General features: G+C 40.9%; 1 protein-coding gene across 1 annotated transcript in view; it reads left to right on the top strand.

Moving 5' to 3' along the window:
* Positions 1–1,746: 1,746 nt before the first annotated feature.
* The window catches only part of LOC106885055 (laminin subunit alpha-3-like), a 40,186-nt gene continuing 23,953 nt past the window's right edge, over positions 1,747–17,979 (top strand). The window contains exons 1-11 of the mRNA XM_014936882.1: positions 1,747–1,967; positions 4,124–4,237; positions 8,346–8,455; positions 10,316–10,396; positions 11,770–11,876; positions 14,494–14,544; positions 14,936–15,087; positions 15,628–15,738; positions 15,839–15,950; positions 16,494–16,661; positions 17,570–17,766. Coding sequence (XP_014792368.1) covers positions 1,803–1,967; positions 4,124–4,237; positions 8,346–8,455; positions 10,316–10,396; positions 11,770–11,876; positions 14,494–14,544; positions 14,936–15,087; positions 15,628–15,738; positions 15,839–15,950; positions 16,494–16,661; positions 17,570–17,766 — 1,368 coding nt within the window. The 5' untranslated portion in view covers positions 1,747–1,802. The remainder of the gene's footprint in view (positions 1,968–4,123; positions 4,238–8,345; positions 8,456–10,315; positions 10,397–11,769; positions 11,877–14,493; positions 14,545–14,935; positions 15,088–15,627; positions 15,739–15,838; positions 15,951–16,493; positions 16,662–17,569; positions 17,767–17,979) is intronic.

Raw genomic sequence — 17,979 nt, forward strand, 5'->3', positions numbered from 1 at the left:
GCAGGGCTGTGCTCATTTCGTACCCTTCGTGTGCAGGGAAACTTCAGGCACGCCAGCAGCAACAGCCCTGTATCCAGGGAAGAACTGATGATAGTGCTGTCTAGACTGGATGGCTTACACATCAGAGGCCTTTACTTCACGGAGACTCAGCGACTAACCCTTGGTGAGGTTGGGCTGGAAGAAGCCACCAGCGCAGGCAGCGGCAGCGTCGCACACAGCGTGGAGACCTGCTCCTGCCCTCCGGAGTACGCGGGTCACTCATGTCAGGTAGGAAGCCTTCGCCTCCATGCTGTGCCATTATCTTCTGTCTTGCCTACAGCGATACATACTGGTTTAGTCAGAGGAACAGGCTACTTATTAAGGTAATTAAACGCGCTTCTTGTAAGCACGTGCACTTTTCAATGGCTCAAATACTTTCACTGTCTAAGAAGCACCGTAGGGTTATTCAACTCATGATTGCTTTGGCGGAACTGTGAATGTCGTTTTACATGTGTAAGGTACTGTAATGAGGGCTTCTTCTGTGGCGCCCTACAAGAGGCTGAATAATCTCAGTCAGTACTTACTTTAATGGAGAGAAGGTCAGAGTTGATTCGGTCACAGTCTGTGAGACCCTACATGTGGACAAGTTCCCTTATCTTCTCAGGGAAATGCATGACAAAGTCTAAAGGAAGAAACCTGAACCTAGGTAATTCTGGTTACTTCCCTATTTTCACGAGTGACTAACTCTTTTCCTGCTTTTATAGGAAAATATTTGAAAGCTGAAGTTAAAATATTTGAATAAAACAAACAAACAAACAACCTTGGAGATATTCTTATGAAAGATAATGTAAGAATTGCAAAGTAATACTGTTACCATTCTTCAGAATGGTGAAATTCTAGCTGTATATCCTGTCCCTGCTGCTGTTCCTGTAGCTGTAGTTCTTTTGGCTGTCACTTTGCTTAGCTTAGAGCTTGGCTGTTCCCATGTGTATGCACCCAAGGCGGCAGCATGAAGTACAGGAGAGGTAAGTGGTGTACAAAGTACACAAAATATGAGGAATTCTCAGAATCTCAGAAAATGGGCGAGGGTTACCAAAAAGCAGCAATTGCTGTACTAACCTTGCAAACATTTTTGAAATGAGAATGAAAGAATAATATCTAGACCAGAGCAGCTGCGGAGAGACTGAACAAGGCAACATTTAGGGTTGGCTTATGTCTCGTGTGTGCATCCACTGCTCAGGGCAGCTCTTCATCATCTCTTGAATACCATTAGGGAAATATTTCTAAAAACTTATTCTTTTTCACACATTTGGTGTTCTGTGCCACAGGCAAATTGGTGAGCGTTGACTGAAGCTCCTACTGCCATCCCCCATTCTGCCGCCTTAAACGAAGGCCTTGGGTTGGTTTTTTTTTTATACAACCTGTATATAAGTGGAAATGCATAGCCAGAGGAAGTGATCAAGACACTCACCTGGGTAGTTCGTAATCCCCGTATGTTTATGCAGCATTAGTCAGGCAGTGATTTACTGCTGTAATCACCTAGCCCTGTCTGGCTGCCTGAGGTGGGGAGGAGGTGATGCCTGCCCCACCCCGGCTGAGGTATATATGGAGCTACAGGAACCACGGGGTTACTTGTTAACCTGGGGAACGGTGGTGCCTGCTGTACAGCTTGACTCACCTATATAAAGTTTAAAGGTGGGGCCCATCACAGCGCAGAGCCTCATTAATCTGAGTCAGAAGCTGGAGAAGAAGGGAAGAGTATAAGAGAACGGGGCGAGCGCCGAAAGGATAGGAGCGTATGTTCTCAGTGGAGCTGAAGTAAAATGATGGCCCAAGCTGGGAGGCTGAGGAATGTAGGATGGCTGGTTGTCACGTTAGTAGCCCTGGGGCTTGGTTTAGCACAAGGCATGCAACAGAGGCTATCATATCCTCGCCTTCAGGAGAGGAGTCAGCAGCAACAAGTTCAAAGCGATTTTTACCAGAGACAGGTAATTTTTTTATTTTCCCTTCCTTGCTTGCTTCCTTCTTTCTCCTTGTTTTAAAATAACCTAATTTGATAACAGCTTCTACATTACTTAATATAAAAATAATAAGGTGGCTAATCTTCTTATGTCTCAAAGTACTTTGCTAACAAAAGCGTGTGGAAGAAGTTTCTTTTAAATTGCTGTGTGCTTGAAAGCAATAAGCCTGAACTCCTGAGCACTTGAAAGTGCTTGGAGCTTATCTCTGTGTGGAACCAATTTCTCAGTATCATGAATGCTGCTTCAAAAACAAAAGTTCCCACACACTCCAAATCTGTTGTTTTAAAGACAGCATAAATAGAAAAACAAAAAGCTGTATAGATTTTTGCCAAATGCATTTGGATGCATTTCTAAAATGTGTGATTCATTTTGCTCTCCAAAAGAGACTTTCAGTAAATAAAATTTTTATGCATTAGAGCCTATATTTTACTTAGTCGTGCTGTTTAATGTATTTCAGGCCCTGGTTTATTCAGAAGCTGTGTATATTGGCTCCCTGTTGTTCAGGGAACATAATTCACTCTTTTAAAAATGTATCTGAAAAATTTCAAGTGCCTATTCACACTGAAGTCAGTACTGAAAGCTGTTGATATAGTATTCTGAGTTGGTTTTTTTGTTTGTTTCTTTTGGTTTGTTTTTTTTTAATTTATCCAATATGTAAAGAAGGCAAAGGTGCTACTGGCAACTGTTGTTTCAACAGCAATAACTCAATATTCTATTTGCGATCTGCTTTGGGAGAGATGAGGTTTTTTTTCCCCAAGGTTGTTACATGGTTGATAAATTCAGTGGTTAATTCTACCCCTGCATAAATGCTTACACCTCAGACCACTGGAACATGATTTGAGACATTGTACTGCAGACCTTTTGCTCTTCAGATTAGTCCCATTAGTCTTGGTGGTGCAATTGCCATGAGAAAAGTTTTATGGCTTTAAAGTTCAACTGTCACTTGTCTTCTGAATGTCACTGGGGCCAGCCCCCCATAGCAAGGTACGGGTGAGGTATAGGTACACTGCAGATGTACATCACTGGAGGCTGGAACCTGGGAGGTGTTGCTTTTGTGGGGAGCACAGCTTTCTCCACACTTCCATCCAGCCTCTGATCTTCCTTGCACCACACCAGCTTGCTTACTAGTGACAAGGAGCTAGGGAACAGAAGGGATAGACTTATGTTTGGTCATTTTTGGTGTGGTTGGTGTGCCAGAAGGATGCTGAGCAGAGAAGATGGGCATGAATATTTAATTGGTCTGTATACGGGAAGACTCCATTGCCAGGAAGAATTCCTTGTACTTTCCCTACCTTTGTGCTTTCCCTTCTTATGCTGAGCAAGAACCTGGTTTTAACATATGAGTTACCACCTTCCTCCTGGTGTAGGCTAACAAACTTCATGTCTCTTGCTTCATTCATAGTCTTCCTCTGGTTCAGCTCCCCGTTTAAACCTGACTTTGATCTGACAGGCTGTGTTTCTGCTCCTGTGCCTTCAATAGCTGAACATTCTTCTCATGCTTCCCTGGTCTCTGGGACAGGCCTGTACTTAGAGATAAGAGCGCTGTGTGTTTTGTAAGATCATCTCACTCTGTCTAAGCGTGGCTTTGTATAGCTCCAGGTAGGCTTGGAAGTCATGATGAATTCATGTAAAAGATATCTCATTAGAATTATTTCCAAGGATTACACCATAGTTAAATTAATAGCAAGATTTCACATAACCAGTAGCCAATATGTGAGATTTTCATATGTTCTTCTTTGAGAAGACTGTAGAATGAATCTATATTGAAATCTTTTTCTGTGGTTTAAAATTCATACTCTACACCCTTGTACATAGCCATAGGAAATGTGTTTTGCTCAGAGCTTAGAGTCAAAATGATGAAATCCCCATCACCACAAAGTTTAGAGCACAGGGTTCAGATGCTTAGGCTGAAACTTCTTCAGCCATTCTTCAGTGTCATTTGCTGTATTAAAATACTTTAAAAATAAATTTAAACTATAATATGGGCTTAGAAGAGCTTGTCAGGAAATGTATACCTCTGCTACTAAATGGCAAACAATTTCAAAATACCCTTCTCATAACCTGTAAAATTATCTTTCCAGCAAAACTCACTATGTTTTTTTTAATCTCTGCTTGCTGTCTAGGAATGTGGCCTTGGATTTTATCGTGAGAATAAAGGATTTTTTACTGGACGATGTGTCCCCTGCAACTGCAATGGAAATTCAAATAGGTGTCAAGATGGTACTGGAAGATGTATTGTAAGTAAATACTAACATTCAAGAAATTAGTTGGAGAAAAAGGAGAAAAAAACATTTACTATCGTTAAATTCCAAACAACTGGAAATAATCCTTGCCTGCCTCATTCTCTATATCATGTACATTTAATGAGCGTAAGTTGCAGACACTTACATGTACATTTAACATAACTGTGGGTGATAAGAATAATTTGTGTCCTTGTTTTTGTTTTCATCTCTCCCCTATAATTTTTGTTAGCACATGGTACAAGAAGTCACCAAATTAGCAGATATGTAAGTGTTTGCAGTTATTTATAATAAATATGGGGTCTTATCCTGACATATGGAGTCTTTAGTTCTGTACATATATACTCGGGTTTGCCAATGCTGGCAAATGGCACGTTCATGCATAGCACAGCCTTTGCAGAATCACTTGTTTCATCAGCATCAGTAAATCTCCACTGATCTTAGTTTACAACTAGATGGATTAAAAAATACTGCAGTAAATAAGATGAGATAAAGGGGATAGAAAATAGATGAATTCTGTTACAGCAGATACAGCGGGGCAGATTCTGCTCCCTGGCACACTGTATTAGACCCAAAGTAACCTCACAGGGGTGGATCAGCCCTTGTAGCAACGCAAAGTGTGACATTTGCCCGACTGTGCTTCTCCATCTTCTATATCCCTGACGTTTCTTGGAACAGTTTGTTCTGAAATACCCCCGCTTAAGAACTTTTCACTAATTTTTTGCTCCCTGTGTAAACAAGAACCTTGCCAACCTCTTTCACGGTCTGTCTTCTCTGCTATTTCTTCCTTGTTCGTGCTGCATCCGTTCTGCCTGCGGTGCATTCCTGCACGTTATGTCATTCCCTCCGACTTCGTCTCAACCAACCCTCTCGCTTTAATGGAAACTATAAACCAATTCAGCACATTCTGGGGGATGACTTACGGGCTGCTGCTTTGGAGAGGCAGGGCAGGCCATGACAGGAAAGTGCTGCAGCAGAGCTATAAAGATGAGGAACTTTCACTTCGGATGAAAATTATAAAGGGGAAAAAAAAAAAAAAAAGCAAATTTCACTTTTACCTCATGAAGTATGTGATTTAGGTTTCTCTATTTTCCCTCCTTCTCACATCTGGATTAAGTTTCAGATAGATAGAGCTAAATCAACACTTGGCCCTGGGACAAAACTTAGGGCAAGCAAATTCATCCAGGATAATGCGCTGAAAAATGAAAGCCCAGAGGGCCTGTATTTCCATCATGAGCCTCCACCTAATAAGGAGTGATTTTGTCTGTCTGTAGAGGAGTTGTGGGACAAAGACCTGCAGCGCTGCAGAGAAGACAAGGAAGCTTCCCAATGCAGAGTCACCAAGTTTTGTATCCGAAGTGCAAAGCTTGGATGCAAGTGCACTTGGCCTCCTTCTTCCTGCTGCTCACCTGGAGCACTGGACACCAATACCTTCACAGGGAATCATAGAATCATATAGGTTAGAAGGGACCTTTAAGATCATCGAGTCTAACCATCAACCTAACACTGCCAAAACCACCACTAAACCATGTGCCTGAGCACCACATCTACCCATCTTTTAAATACCTCAAGGGATGGTGACCCAACCACTTCCCTTGGCAGCCTAATACTTGATAGCCCTTTCAGTGAAGAAATTTTTCTCAATATCCATCCTAAACCTCCCCTGGTGCAACTGGAGGGCATTTCCTCTTGTCCTATCACTTGTGCTTGGGAGAAGAGACCAGTGATAGCCTCTGGAGAAGAGACCAGTGATAGCCTCCAGAGAAGGCTTTGTGAGGCTGAGCTCAGGCTGTGGCCTCTCCTCTGTGGCAGCAGTGCAATCCTCCCCAGCTCAGGCAGTAGCTATCCTGCTGCCTGCTGGTGGAAGGAGAGGTGTGCTGCTGAAGCTGGAGGAGAAAGGAGTGCAGGAAGAGATGGAGAAGACAGAAGAACTGGTTCTCATGTGAAGGGATAAACTCACCCTGTACCATTAATCAGGCTTTGTTCCCTTGTGGTCCCTGCCCTTCCTCCTGAAAGGCACATACCCTCAGCAGCAGCATGGTGCTGAGACTTGCTCATCCCATGACATGTTGTTTCATGTCACGTAACCCCATGTGCCTGGGTGTTTCTGTTGAGGCCATGACACGTTCTACTCTGGCTTCCTTGTGCCATATGGGTGCACATGGAGTCAGCTGAGAGTTTTCCCTTCAGAGTTTGCAATACCTGATGGTTTGGAGATGCTGTGATTCCCAGGGGTGTCTCTGGCCCTGTGAAACTTGAAGGAAGACCCATGAGGGAGTTGCTGCTCCTCTGGCTTCCTTCTGCCGTGCCTTGGGGAACACTGGATTATGTTCTTCAGTCCTTCTATGCCATGTAGCTAGAGGAAGAGCATGGCACATTCAGAGTTGCTTATATGTAAAATACCTTAAACTTTCTTCAGCAGTTATGGAATTGCTTCATTTTCTATAGACAGAATGAGCAAAATAAAAGCCAGAAGATAAACCTGGGGGATAAGGAGGGAGGTTGCTCCAAGATGAAACCAATAGAAATATTTTTAAATTCCTTTCTTTTACTTTTTTTGTGGTTTAATTTATCTTCAAGATTATTAAAATTCACAGTAATTATTCCAAAACAGTCTGAATTTTCCATGAGCTTTCTGCAGGAGTAAATACACCAGCTTTTATAGAGGCTGCATTTTAAAATGGTTCCTTTTACAAACATAGTGTCTTCGTATTTCTTCAGCTTTTGCTAGTTAAATGGCACATATGTGAACCGGAGTTTTTCGTGTTCTTTCCCAGAACCTTTCTCAAGTGAGCCACAAATTTAGTTCTTTAACCAAAATGAAAACAAACTAGGGATTACTACGTGCAGCGGCTGAGGCCGGGGAGGGGACTGTTGATGTGGCTGAGGGAATCTTGGTGGGAAGAAACGTGGAGGAGCATGAAGCGCAAGAGGAGACTGGAGTTTCTCATTTGTAGGGGTGAGAGAGACAGAACTGTTTCTCATTTGTAGGGAAAAATGCCCCTCTGCTGCAGGACATGGTAGTAGGGCCTTCAAACATAGCCCTAAGCCATCAAAGCTCATGAAATGGGAGTGCAGTCTACTCAGTGACTGCTTGCAGCCAATTTCCCCACTTTCTTTTTCCATCTTTCACTTTATTTAGTACACCCTCAGCTCTGTGGGACACTGGATCAGTCGGTTGCACATTGGAAAAAAAAAACCAAAACAGTTTTAGAACTTGGGAGCTTTAATGCCTCTTGAGTGTTGGTCACATGGAATTTTTATGGCTGCTCAAAAATGTATTTGAACAACTTCTATTTTAAATTAGCATTGCTTTAGGTAATGCGAAAGCAACTCGCTCATCCTCTCCCCATAATGTATAAATGTAGAATTATAGAATCACTAAGGTTGGAAAAGATCATTGAGTCCAACCAAATGTGTGGGACAATTAGAGAGCACCAGAAATATGTTTCTAAAATAAGATATAATTCCCAATGATTTATCATGGAAAAAGTGGCTCCATTGTATCAGTTTCAATTGTTTTCCTAGCCTTTGATTTTCATTATTTATTCCAGTTACCCCACATAAATGCAAATTTAAACATACATTGGAGGAAGTACATTAAATTAAATTCTGATCTGAATCTACTAAGAGAAATACTTTTTATATTAATTTCATGGGGTTTGTTAAAGAATGTACTTGGGCTCAATTAATTGCATGCTTTCAAATGATATCTCTCTTCTAATTAGTGTTAAAATGCAATATCTAAAGTTCCATTTAAACACAGTGAATTGTAATTGAAATATCAAGACAGAGAGTGCATTAATAGAATGTTCCTTTACAGGAAGCTACGTGTCTGATTGAATGACTTTAAAAATATGTTTAATGCTGCCTATATACCTGTTGCCTTTCCACAATAGTGAGCAAATTGTACTTTCTACAATTAGTGAATGACTGGAATCAATCTGTCCTGGTTGTGAGGGCAGTTTGGCAATAAATGCTTGATTATGTGGAACGGAAACAACATATCCTCTGTGTAAATTAGCTGTACGTGTTTTTAAAATAATAGTAAAGCCATATTGAGTGGTAAAGCACTGTTAACTGTCTTGCTTGTTTCCTTCTGAAGAACTGTCAGTATAATACTGCTGGGGACAAATGTGAGCGCTGTAAAGATGGTTATTTTGGAGATGCCACTCAAGGTTCCTGCCGGGTGTGTCCTTGCCCCTATACAAACAGGTACAGTAAAAGATCATAAGTCAAGCAGGGGAGGGGAAAAAGGAAAAAAGAGAGAAAAACCCAAACCCTGCTAGCAGAGAAGATAATGATCTTTTTGTGTATTTTCATTTTGCCCAGTGTACTGGGGCATCAGACCCATTTGAGGCACTGTAGACCAGCAGTAACTCGGTGCTCTGTCGCACAGCGTTGCCTTTTTTAGTAAGCTGAGTATTCCAATTCTCACTCAGTTCCTGAGCCACAAAGGCACACTGCTCATCGCATGGGGGAGCCCCAGGCAGTTGCAATGGGCTTACGTACAAAACCAGCAGTAACTCCTTTGTAGTGAGAAATACAGGGTGGAGGTCTTTTCCCTTACTGGGTATATCCAGAATCTTTCCTGTTTACTGAAGTGCAAGATGTAAGTTATCTTTAGTCTGACGTTTAACACCATTAACACTCTGGCTAGGAGATAAGCGAGAACGATGAAACAAACCTTTTATATGAATTCAGAAAATTTATTAACATGCAAAAGTAATATAAAAACTTTAAAGCACTTAAGCATGTACCTAGGTTTTTGAAAGAGTGTGGTTGCTCTTCAGGTGGAAGCTCTGTTTGATGTGCAAACATACTAAGCTAGAAAAAATTTAATTTCCTTGGGTCTAAAAAGGTAGCCAGGCTTTTAAAATTGGGCAGTAAATTGCATTTTTAAATGCATGGTATGTTTAACTACATTGTCATCATTGGTCAGTTCTGAAATATGAAATGTGTTAAATAAAAACACATATATTTTTAAGAAAAACTAAGCTATGAATTGCTAAAGGCACCACACAGTATTTGCCAGGTGCATTAGCAAACACCAGGTAGCCTTAAGTAAGAGGTTTACACTTGCAGACTATAGACAGGTTTTTCATTCATCAGAGAACTCCCTGATAGATCTGTTTTTGACAGCATTGGCCCCTTCTGCAGGTGCTTGCCTGAGGCCGACTGAACATATTTTTAGTCATCTTTTGCTTTAAGAGTGCTGAAATACCTAGGGAGACCATAAACCTGTGCAGTTGCATAGCTGCACATTAGGGTGGTAAATACCATTCCTGACACAGGAAATGCACCCCACCTGGCATTATTTGAGTTGACAGATTTCCACCCAGTCAAATTATATGTTAATTCTTCGTGCAGACATCTGTCTTTGATACACAGGCTTGCTTTATCCAGCTGTTCATAGATGAAGAAATGGAAATAGCAAACACGGCCTATCCGTGCTTCACCTCCTGCCTTCTCCTTTCTAAACATTGGCCAAAAAATGCTTTTTTTCTCCCAGAGAAATTTGAATCTAGACAAGTCTGGTAAAAAGAGCAGACAAAAATATTGATTGCGTTAACCAGATATACTCTAGAGTTTCCCAAAATGGTGCACAACTCTATTCTGCCTTGGTTAAAAAAAACCCAGCCAAACAATATTAGCTCCATAAAAATATCCTCTATCTCTAAAAGAGAAAAAAGCTATCCACATAGGAGGAAATGCTGTCTAGCACAGACTATTGATTCTTGCCTAGTAAGATAAAATAGCTACCCAGATTGTTTTCTGTTACAACATCCCTGTTAAGGTTTATTTTAGGCATTCCTTTGGGTAGTGAACAATTATACTCAGTCCAGAGGGTCAGGAAATGATTATTTTTTAGTCTAAGGAAAGAATTTAGATGAAAAACATGAAACTTCAAAGAATTAGTCACAGCAATTTATTTAGAGGCAATTAAATTAGCTGAAAAGTAATTTGGTGGTATAAAAACTTTTAATCTCAAAGTCATTTAACTGAGTTTACCCTCTAGAGTGTAAAACCTATTTGATGATGTGCTCAGAGTAATATTTTTGCTTCTTCTCAAAGATTTGCAACTGGCTGTGTGGCAAATGGTGAAGAGATTCAGTGTCTCTGCAAAGAAGGCTATACTGGAGTTCGTTGTGAACGGTAAGTGACTTGTTTGTCAAGACCAAGGGTTTGAGAGACACCATAAAAGGAGGTATGTCTGTATTGGGTAATATGTAGACATATACATATGCATCATATGCACATGCTTAAGGAGAATCTATTTACATGAACAGCTCATATAGTGTAATTCTGGATTTAAACCCAACACTCCCTGAAGAAATGTAAACAATTCTTCACAGACTATTCCGTGACTACATAGTGTTTACCAAAAAGTGTCAGCCTTTTTGCCTGAGTGCCCTGGGCCTTGCCTTATCCTGCACTCTTTCTGGTGGCAATGACTCCCACTTACTTCATCCCTTTTCAAGTGAAAAACACTTTCCTGTTTCCTCCAACGTACCTTATATTGCTTCAGTGTTCTTAGTTATCAGACGGCAACCATGTAATGTTTAACATCATTCCCTTCGTCCCACATCACTCTGATGTGCTCCACAGGTGGAGTGTACAAACACAAGGCTGAAGCCAGCTCTTTTGCTGGAACATTGCAGCGGTTTGGCAAAGTGCTAGAGGAACAGCACGGCACTTCCAGGCAGGCAGAGGAAGCAATTTCACTGAGTTTCAAATCCAGGGAGAATTTGGAGTGGTGGTGTCTGGTTTGGAAACTTGAGGCCAATAAACCATGATATCTCACCTGGCGACAGTGCCTCCAGTAGCACATTGCTTTGTGCTTCAAGACTGTTACATCTAAGCTGCGGGTTATAGAGGGATTCTCTCTTCCACACCTGGCTGTACCTCAGCTGCTCATCACGGCCCTTTGATCACGCATTATCACCCCTATAGCTCTTACAACAGAGTGACTTCTAGGAATATTAGCTAGCCAGTCTGGACAATACATTTTACCTATTAAATATGTAGAGGTCACTCAGAGAGACTGTTTTGCTGGCAGATGGCAAGAGGAGGTATCTCGCAGCTGAAGGATGATAATGTCATTTAGTGCCATTGCTGTTTGAAATCTCAATCTGCGCTTGCAGTATGATCCTCCTTAATATGTTTTCTGGTGGGATCGCACACCAGAATGGTGTGGTTTGCTGAGTTAAACCTTGTCAGATTCTCTATGTATATATGAATGTGTGTGCAGTGTATTTTTTCAGATTAAGTGAATTATTCCTATACGAGCATTGTGGGAGTTCTTTTATTTTTAGAAAAAAAATCTGCAGTACTTGGAAAGATATTTTTAGCGTAGCGCAGAGGATACTGTAAACCAAAAATATACCCTTTGTGTCTATCAAGACATGAAATCAAAAGTTCTTAAAAGTTTCTTCAGGAGAATAACTGCGGTTTTTTTCAAGGGAAAGTATATTTCATGAAAGTAGCTTCAGATATTTAATAAAAATTATTTCTATGTCTTTATCTAGCTGTGCTCCAGGATATTTTGGAAATCCACAAAAATATGGAGGCTACTGTCAGAAATGTAATTGCAATAATAATGGACAGCTGGCTAGCTGTGACCGCCTGACTGGAGGTACGTGGGGCCTATGGACATGGAGGGGAGCATTGTTTTCTCTCTGGGAAGCAGGGAAGGAAGGTACTTAGATCAGCTGAATTGAAGGAATGACATAGACTTATAGGAAATGCAGATCATCTTTAACACAAACCATGGTTTCCTAAATCATAACACCATGGTAAAACAAGGTCTTTCCCGAGTAATCAAGTTTGCACTTGTAAACCTTTTTACCATGTATTTCCCTTCATAAATACTACCAATTTTATTTTGTTTTTCTGTTTCATGGGTGTGTTTTTAAACACATTATGGTTCATCTTCTGACATGCTTAAGTCATGTCTTGCCAGTGTGTGTTACGGGCTTATGACACCGAGCTGTGTCAATGTGCCTTTTTAAGATGTGTTTCGGACAGTTCAGTGACATCTTCAGAGTCTGCATCAGGCACTTCCATGTTGGGTATCCCAAGCTACCTGTGTTTCCAGTGGAAGTTAGGGCCTGACTCGGGAGGCTGTTCTATAAATCCTGATATACACCATTCTGCCACCTAAGACTTCCATGATTTTCCCAGTGTCAGTCACACATGGACTGTACAACTAGTAAGATCTTATAAGAATATTATGCCACTGGCATATGTTTGCTTTATCTGTTGCAATTGTGAAGTGAAGGGCCTGAGCCTACATTCCTCAGATTGTCTTTACCTCAATTCACTTCAAAGCCTTGGGATACTCATTTTTATTCAGAAACATATAGGCCAGTACTCCTGAAAAGGACCTTTATTCTCCCGTATTTTCACTCTCCAACAGAATTATGCTTTTCTTTCCCTGTAGGCAGCTTTTCACCCTCAGATGCTAGTGAAGTGTCAAACTAAAAACTCTTAATTTTTCCATGCTCTTCGTTTCTCTGCACTGCTCTTCATACTGCATTCAAATGACTTGAGAAATTAGAAAAGCAGCAAGTGTTGTGAACTGCTGTTGTAGCTGGGAAATTTTTTCAATAGCATGTTCTTGTTTCATGTTTCATCATTGAAGTAACATATCTTTATTATATTTATACCTTGTGTGGAACAGATCCAAGCAGCGTTTGATGTTTTGTCATTCCTTTCTTCTTGAAACAAGAATTTGCTAGGACAAACTAATCCGTAGGGCAAAATTCAACAATCCAGTTTGTTTTGTCTCCAACTATATATTCTGATCAGCCATCTCTTTCTCCACATTAGGAATAAAACCCTCTGTGATCATCAGCACAGCATGTTCTAGCAGGTTTCTTGTGTGTGATGTTCGGCACTTGGCCAGACTTTTTCATTTCACCATTTCTTGGCTGATGTTGCTTGTGCATAAGCTGTAATAATAGTTTTATTTAATTGGTACTTCACAGCGACAGCTGAAATGTGTCTGGTGGTAGCTGAGTTACACAACTGCAGAACAGCATGGGTATTTGAATTTCGGAATAAGTTCCCTCGTTTTCTTACAAATATATTCTTTGTGACTTGGCTCCTTTTGGCAGCGGCCCTCACTACCAATCCCATTTAACTTCCTGATGACTTAATGTGCAAGTGCCAAAGGAAATGGCACAGCGAGGCAGTTTGTTCCAGGCTGTTTCATGCTGCTGTTAAAGTTCAGGTCCAATTTTATCACTGTAACCTCTCACAGTTGCAAGCTGTTGTTGACTCTTGAGAGCAGCAGCCTATACCCCCAGTGCTTCCTTTTCCTTCAAAGACACGCACAGCCCTTTTCATTTTCAGGAGGAGATGAGAATTTGGCAGTAGGACCAAGCCTGTAAAAGGGATGTGGGCATCAAGATGGGTAAATTCCTGTCCTATATGATGGCATTTTTAGGAGCAAGTTGCTCTCCTGCCCCCTAGAAGTTAAGATCCCAGGATGCTACAGTCCCACGTGCACCTGGAGAGTATTAAGCTTCTTATAATGGGGTTTGTAAAATGAACAAATAGAACAGTACACTGAACAGGCAGTCACTTGTGCTGGCTTGTTAGGAAGTCTGAGGGCAATGTTTGTTGTGTACCACCTGTGGCCCACCCTCCGTGCCTTGGGTTACACGCAGTGCCTCCTTCCATGCGTACACCGTGGATTTCTCTCAAGCTTGATTAATCCCTTAATCTTGCAAGCTGTGACAGGTATAAAGGAAGGCCATAAGCATTTCTCAGTTCCTTGTGAGTAAGGCATCCTTTGGGGAATCAGAATATGTGGTTTGAAGGTGAATGCTAAAGCAGAAGAAGGGGTTTGAACCCATGTCCTGGGTAAAATGCTTTAACAATTTAGACTTGGCTCCAGTAGCCCTGGTGTTATTTTAGGCGAATTCTATCGATACACTCAATACCCTTGGTGTGAGAGAGCCTCCTGCTGCTCCCCAAGTAGTGTATATTTGTGATGGGTAACACTCAGTTTGGTTTGAGGGATAAATCAGGTGCTGATCTCAGCAAGGCATAAGTGGGAGCTTTTGGAGAATGTTTGGGTGGGCTCAAGCCTTCTGGGCATTTCAGGTCATACACAGTGAGTATGGATTTATTAAAGGGCAGCACCATGTTTAATGGCTGCCCGCCATGAAAAGTGAGGGCAAAAATGGGATAGTAGTATTTCCATAAGAAGACTTTGGTTACTAATGGCATTCTTGTGGTTTCAGAATGTTTCAATAACGAACCAAAAGATGTGGATCCCAACGATGATTGTGACCGTAAGTAATAAAATAGAACTGCCCTTAAATTGCCTTCTGCTGGCTTCAGATACGTACTGATAACTCTTTTACGGGTGGTAGAGTCTAAAAAGGAGTGGGGGTATCCTGAAATGAATCTTTAAAAAGCAAACGTTCAGCCAAACACTTGAAAAGATGATAAAAGAGGTGATCAGCTAGCCAGCTGTAAATGGGGCTTCCTCCTTTTTTTCTGGCTTTGGTCACTCTTGTTAATACTGTGGGCTTTGTTGTAGCCTTTGTTCTTCAGGCAGCACCAGGTGACAAGTGCCAAAGTGTTTCCATTGCATCTCATTTGTGAATGTGCTCAGTGAAGTGTTCTCTGCACCAAACATCAATAATCTGTATTGTTTTCCTTTGCGCACGCTCCCTCCAGCTTGTGATAGCTGTGTAATGACACTGCTGAAGGATTTGAGCACAATAGGTGATGAGCTTCAGCTAATTAAGTCTCAGCTGCAAAACGTCCATGCGAGTACCCACACACTGGAGCAGATGAGACGTTTGGAAACACGAATCAAGGACTTAAAGGTAGGCACACATAAACAGAAAAGTGGATTTTTGGATTAAGCGATTAAGAGCCAAACTGAGGAATTTATGCCATCTTTTTCTCAGCTTGCAAGGAAACATACATCAACTTTTGATTTCAAATACCAGATGCTGACAGCACTAGGCTTCACCTGCTAGAAGACAGCTATTGTTTCCATGTCATGCTCTGAAAGAGAATCAGTATCTCTGCTTTTTTCTGAGGCCTGCTCACCTTGAAAGCTATATCTCTGAGGTTTCCCTATAGCTCTGTCTTCTTCCAGCAATTCATGTCTCTGCATTACTGAAAAACCCCAACATTCCAATTGCCAATACCAAAATGCATCCAAAATTTTTTTCATTGGAATAGAAATTTCTATACTCGCAGATAAAAAAAGCACAGGTTTTGAGCAGCAACGGGTCAGCCTTCATGTCAGTAATGCTGCTTTTCTTTACCTTGAGTAAAGACCTAACCCACTGAATTTTTGCTTTTTGTCTCCTGTGTATGGGTAGTTTATTTGAATTTTTTTTCTTCTTTCTTTTCAGGTCTTATTGAACAATTACCGCTCCGTTGTCCGTAATCAGGATTCAAAGGTAGATGAGTTGGAGACAGAATTAATTAACCTAAATCACGATGTAAATGCTCTCCAGGAAAAGGTGACTTATCAAATCAATTTCGAAATACACATCTCTTGACTACATGCTAGCATACTGTATCCAGATACTTTTAATCTGATCAGTTTTTTTCCCTTGCTAGGCTGAAATGAACTACAAAGCAGCTGAGATATTAATTAATAGTTTTGGCCAAACTCATCAGAAAGGAAAGGACTTGGTTTCACGAATACAAATAGTTGTCAACAATATACAAGGTAAAGACAGTTTCTAAGACCATAATGTTCTGTTTTATGGAATCTTCAGTTTATTTGCAATATTCTTAATTAAGCATGAGAGGTTTTCCTAGAAAATTACTTCATAAGTCAGAATTTAGACATAGATGTGGAACTTACTCTTCCTACTAGAAATCTAATATGTAATGTTAATTTAGGAGCCTGCCTTCCCTATGTAGTGAATAGAGACTGGGAAGCTTTTCTGTGGGGACATTTAGAGCAACAAATTGACTATCCTGACTTTAGTCTGGGTTACTATCATACGCTCTTTTTAGTCAGAAGCTGAAAATTATTGCTGTGGACTTGGTCATTTGGGACAAATTTCAAGCTCGGTGCCATCTTACTAACTCTGTGTGACATGGGATACTTTTCAACTTAAGGCAATTAATGCAAAATGGATCTGTGCCGTTAAGGAATCCAGGAATAGGCATGCCTTTTCAGAAAAGAGACCGTTCCTCTCATTTGTGTCTTTTGCTTAGGCTTAAGCACATCCTCACTTTGACAATACTTTTTTTTTTTTCCCAGTTCTCTTGGAACAAATAGCTGGTACAGATGCAGAAGGTAACAACTTGCCCTTGGGAGATGCTGCCAAAGAACTGGCTGAAGCTCAACGCATGATGACGGAGATGCGAAACCGCAACTTTGGCCAACTTCAAGCAGAGGCAGAGAAGGAGCGAAAAGAAGCTCAGCTGCGTAAGGACTTGTTCTCTTGGCTTCTTACTCTCCAGAAAGATCAATCTTAAATCTAGAGCATTATTGGTTGTTTGGGATGGAGTGCAGGGAGGGACATTTTGCAATGTATCCCTGGGATCTGTAGTGGACATTAATCAACAGGAAAGTGGTAGTTCTAGAGTAGCCCCGGGGCCAGATCATACAAGGATAAAGAAGTTCAGGAGTTCTAGCTGTACTCCCTTGTGTATTCTCTGCATGTGTTTGGCTGGGATATTCAGAAACCTGATTCTGAACATTAGAGATAGCAAGAACAGCAAAGTCACAGCCTTATCTCCTAACCAGGGGCATAGTTGAGAAATGTGAAAGACCTTATGAGTGATAGTAATTTCCCCTAACTTTGGACTTTGATACCTACCTCTGAGTAACTCTTCCATATCCTATCTTCTAGACAGTGAAATGGGCATTCTTAAGAGTAGATTCATTTGACCTCTTTGATGTTTCTACTTTCTTTGAAATGAAATGTGCCCGTGTCTCTCCAGTAATTACAGAGGAGACTGTAATGACTAGCACAGACATAGATGTCTACACTGCAGGTGAAATCGTTGATGAAATTGTGTTAGTTCCATATAAAAAAATGAAAATTATTCAGTATTTGCAGATTATCTTCATCCTTACTTAATTTAGAAATACCCAAATAAACGTTTATCTGTGCTGTGTCTGCAGCAGCAAACTTGTGAGCGCATTTGATCCGGTGACATGCTGAATAGCATCTCTGCTATAGTAACACTAAAATTAGTGCTGCAAAGGATGCTCAGTATTTCACACAACCACAGGTTTCTAGTCCTAAATGTCAAGTCCTTTTGAAGGAAGTTTGTCCTGGTTCCCTTCTTTTCTGAACAAAACTTTTCTTTCTGGTCTTGATCCTGCAGTACTGGCACGTATTAAGAACGAACTACAAAAGTACCACCAAGAAAATCACGGGCTTATTAAAATTGTGAGAGATTCATTGAATGACTATGAATCAAAAATCACTGACCTTCGTGAAGCTCTGAATGAAGCAACAGGACAAATCAAGCAGGCTGAGAACTTAAACAGAGATAATGGAGTTCTGTTGGAAGACATAAAGGTAATGTGGGGATTTGGGTGAAGAAAGTTAAACCTCAGAAGACAAGAAGTGCTTTTGATTACTGTTTTTGACCTCGCAAAGCGAAATAGCACTAATTCTGTAGACTTTCTCTGAGGCCTCTTTCCATCTTCTGATGTATGTATGGATAGGTATAAATGTAGTCTGCTCCCGCTTGTGGCCTCTTTATGTGATCAGGACATCGTGACCAAGACA

Source organism: Calidris pugnax, unplaced genomic scaffold (assembly GCF_001431845.1).
Source record: "Calidris pugnax isolate Ruff unplaced genomic scaffold, ASM143184v1 scaffold51, whole genome shotgun sequence".
Taxonomy (NCBI): domain Eukaryota; kingdom Metazoa; phylum Chordata; class Aves; order Charadriiformes; family Scolopacidae; genus Calidris; species Calidris pugnax.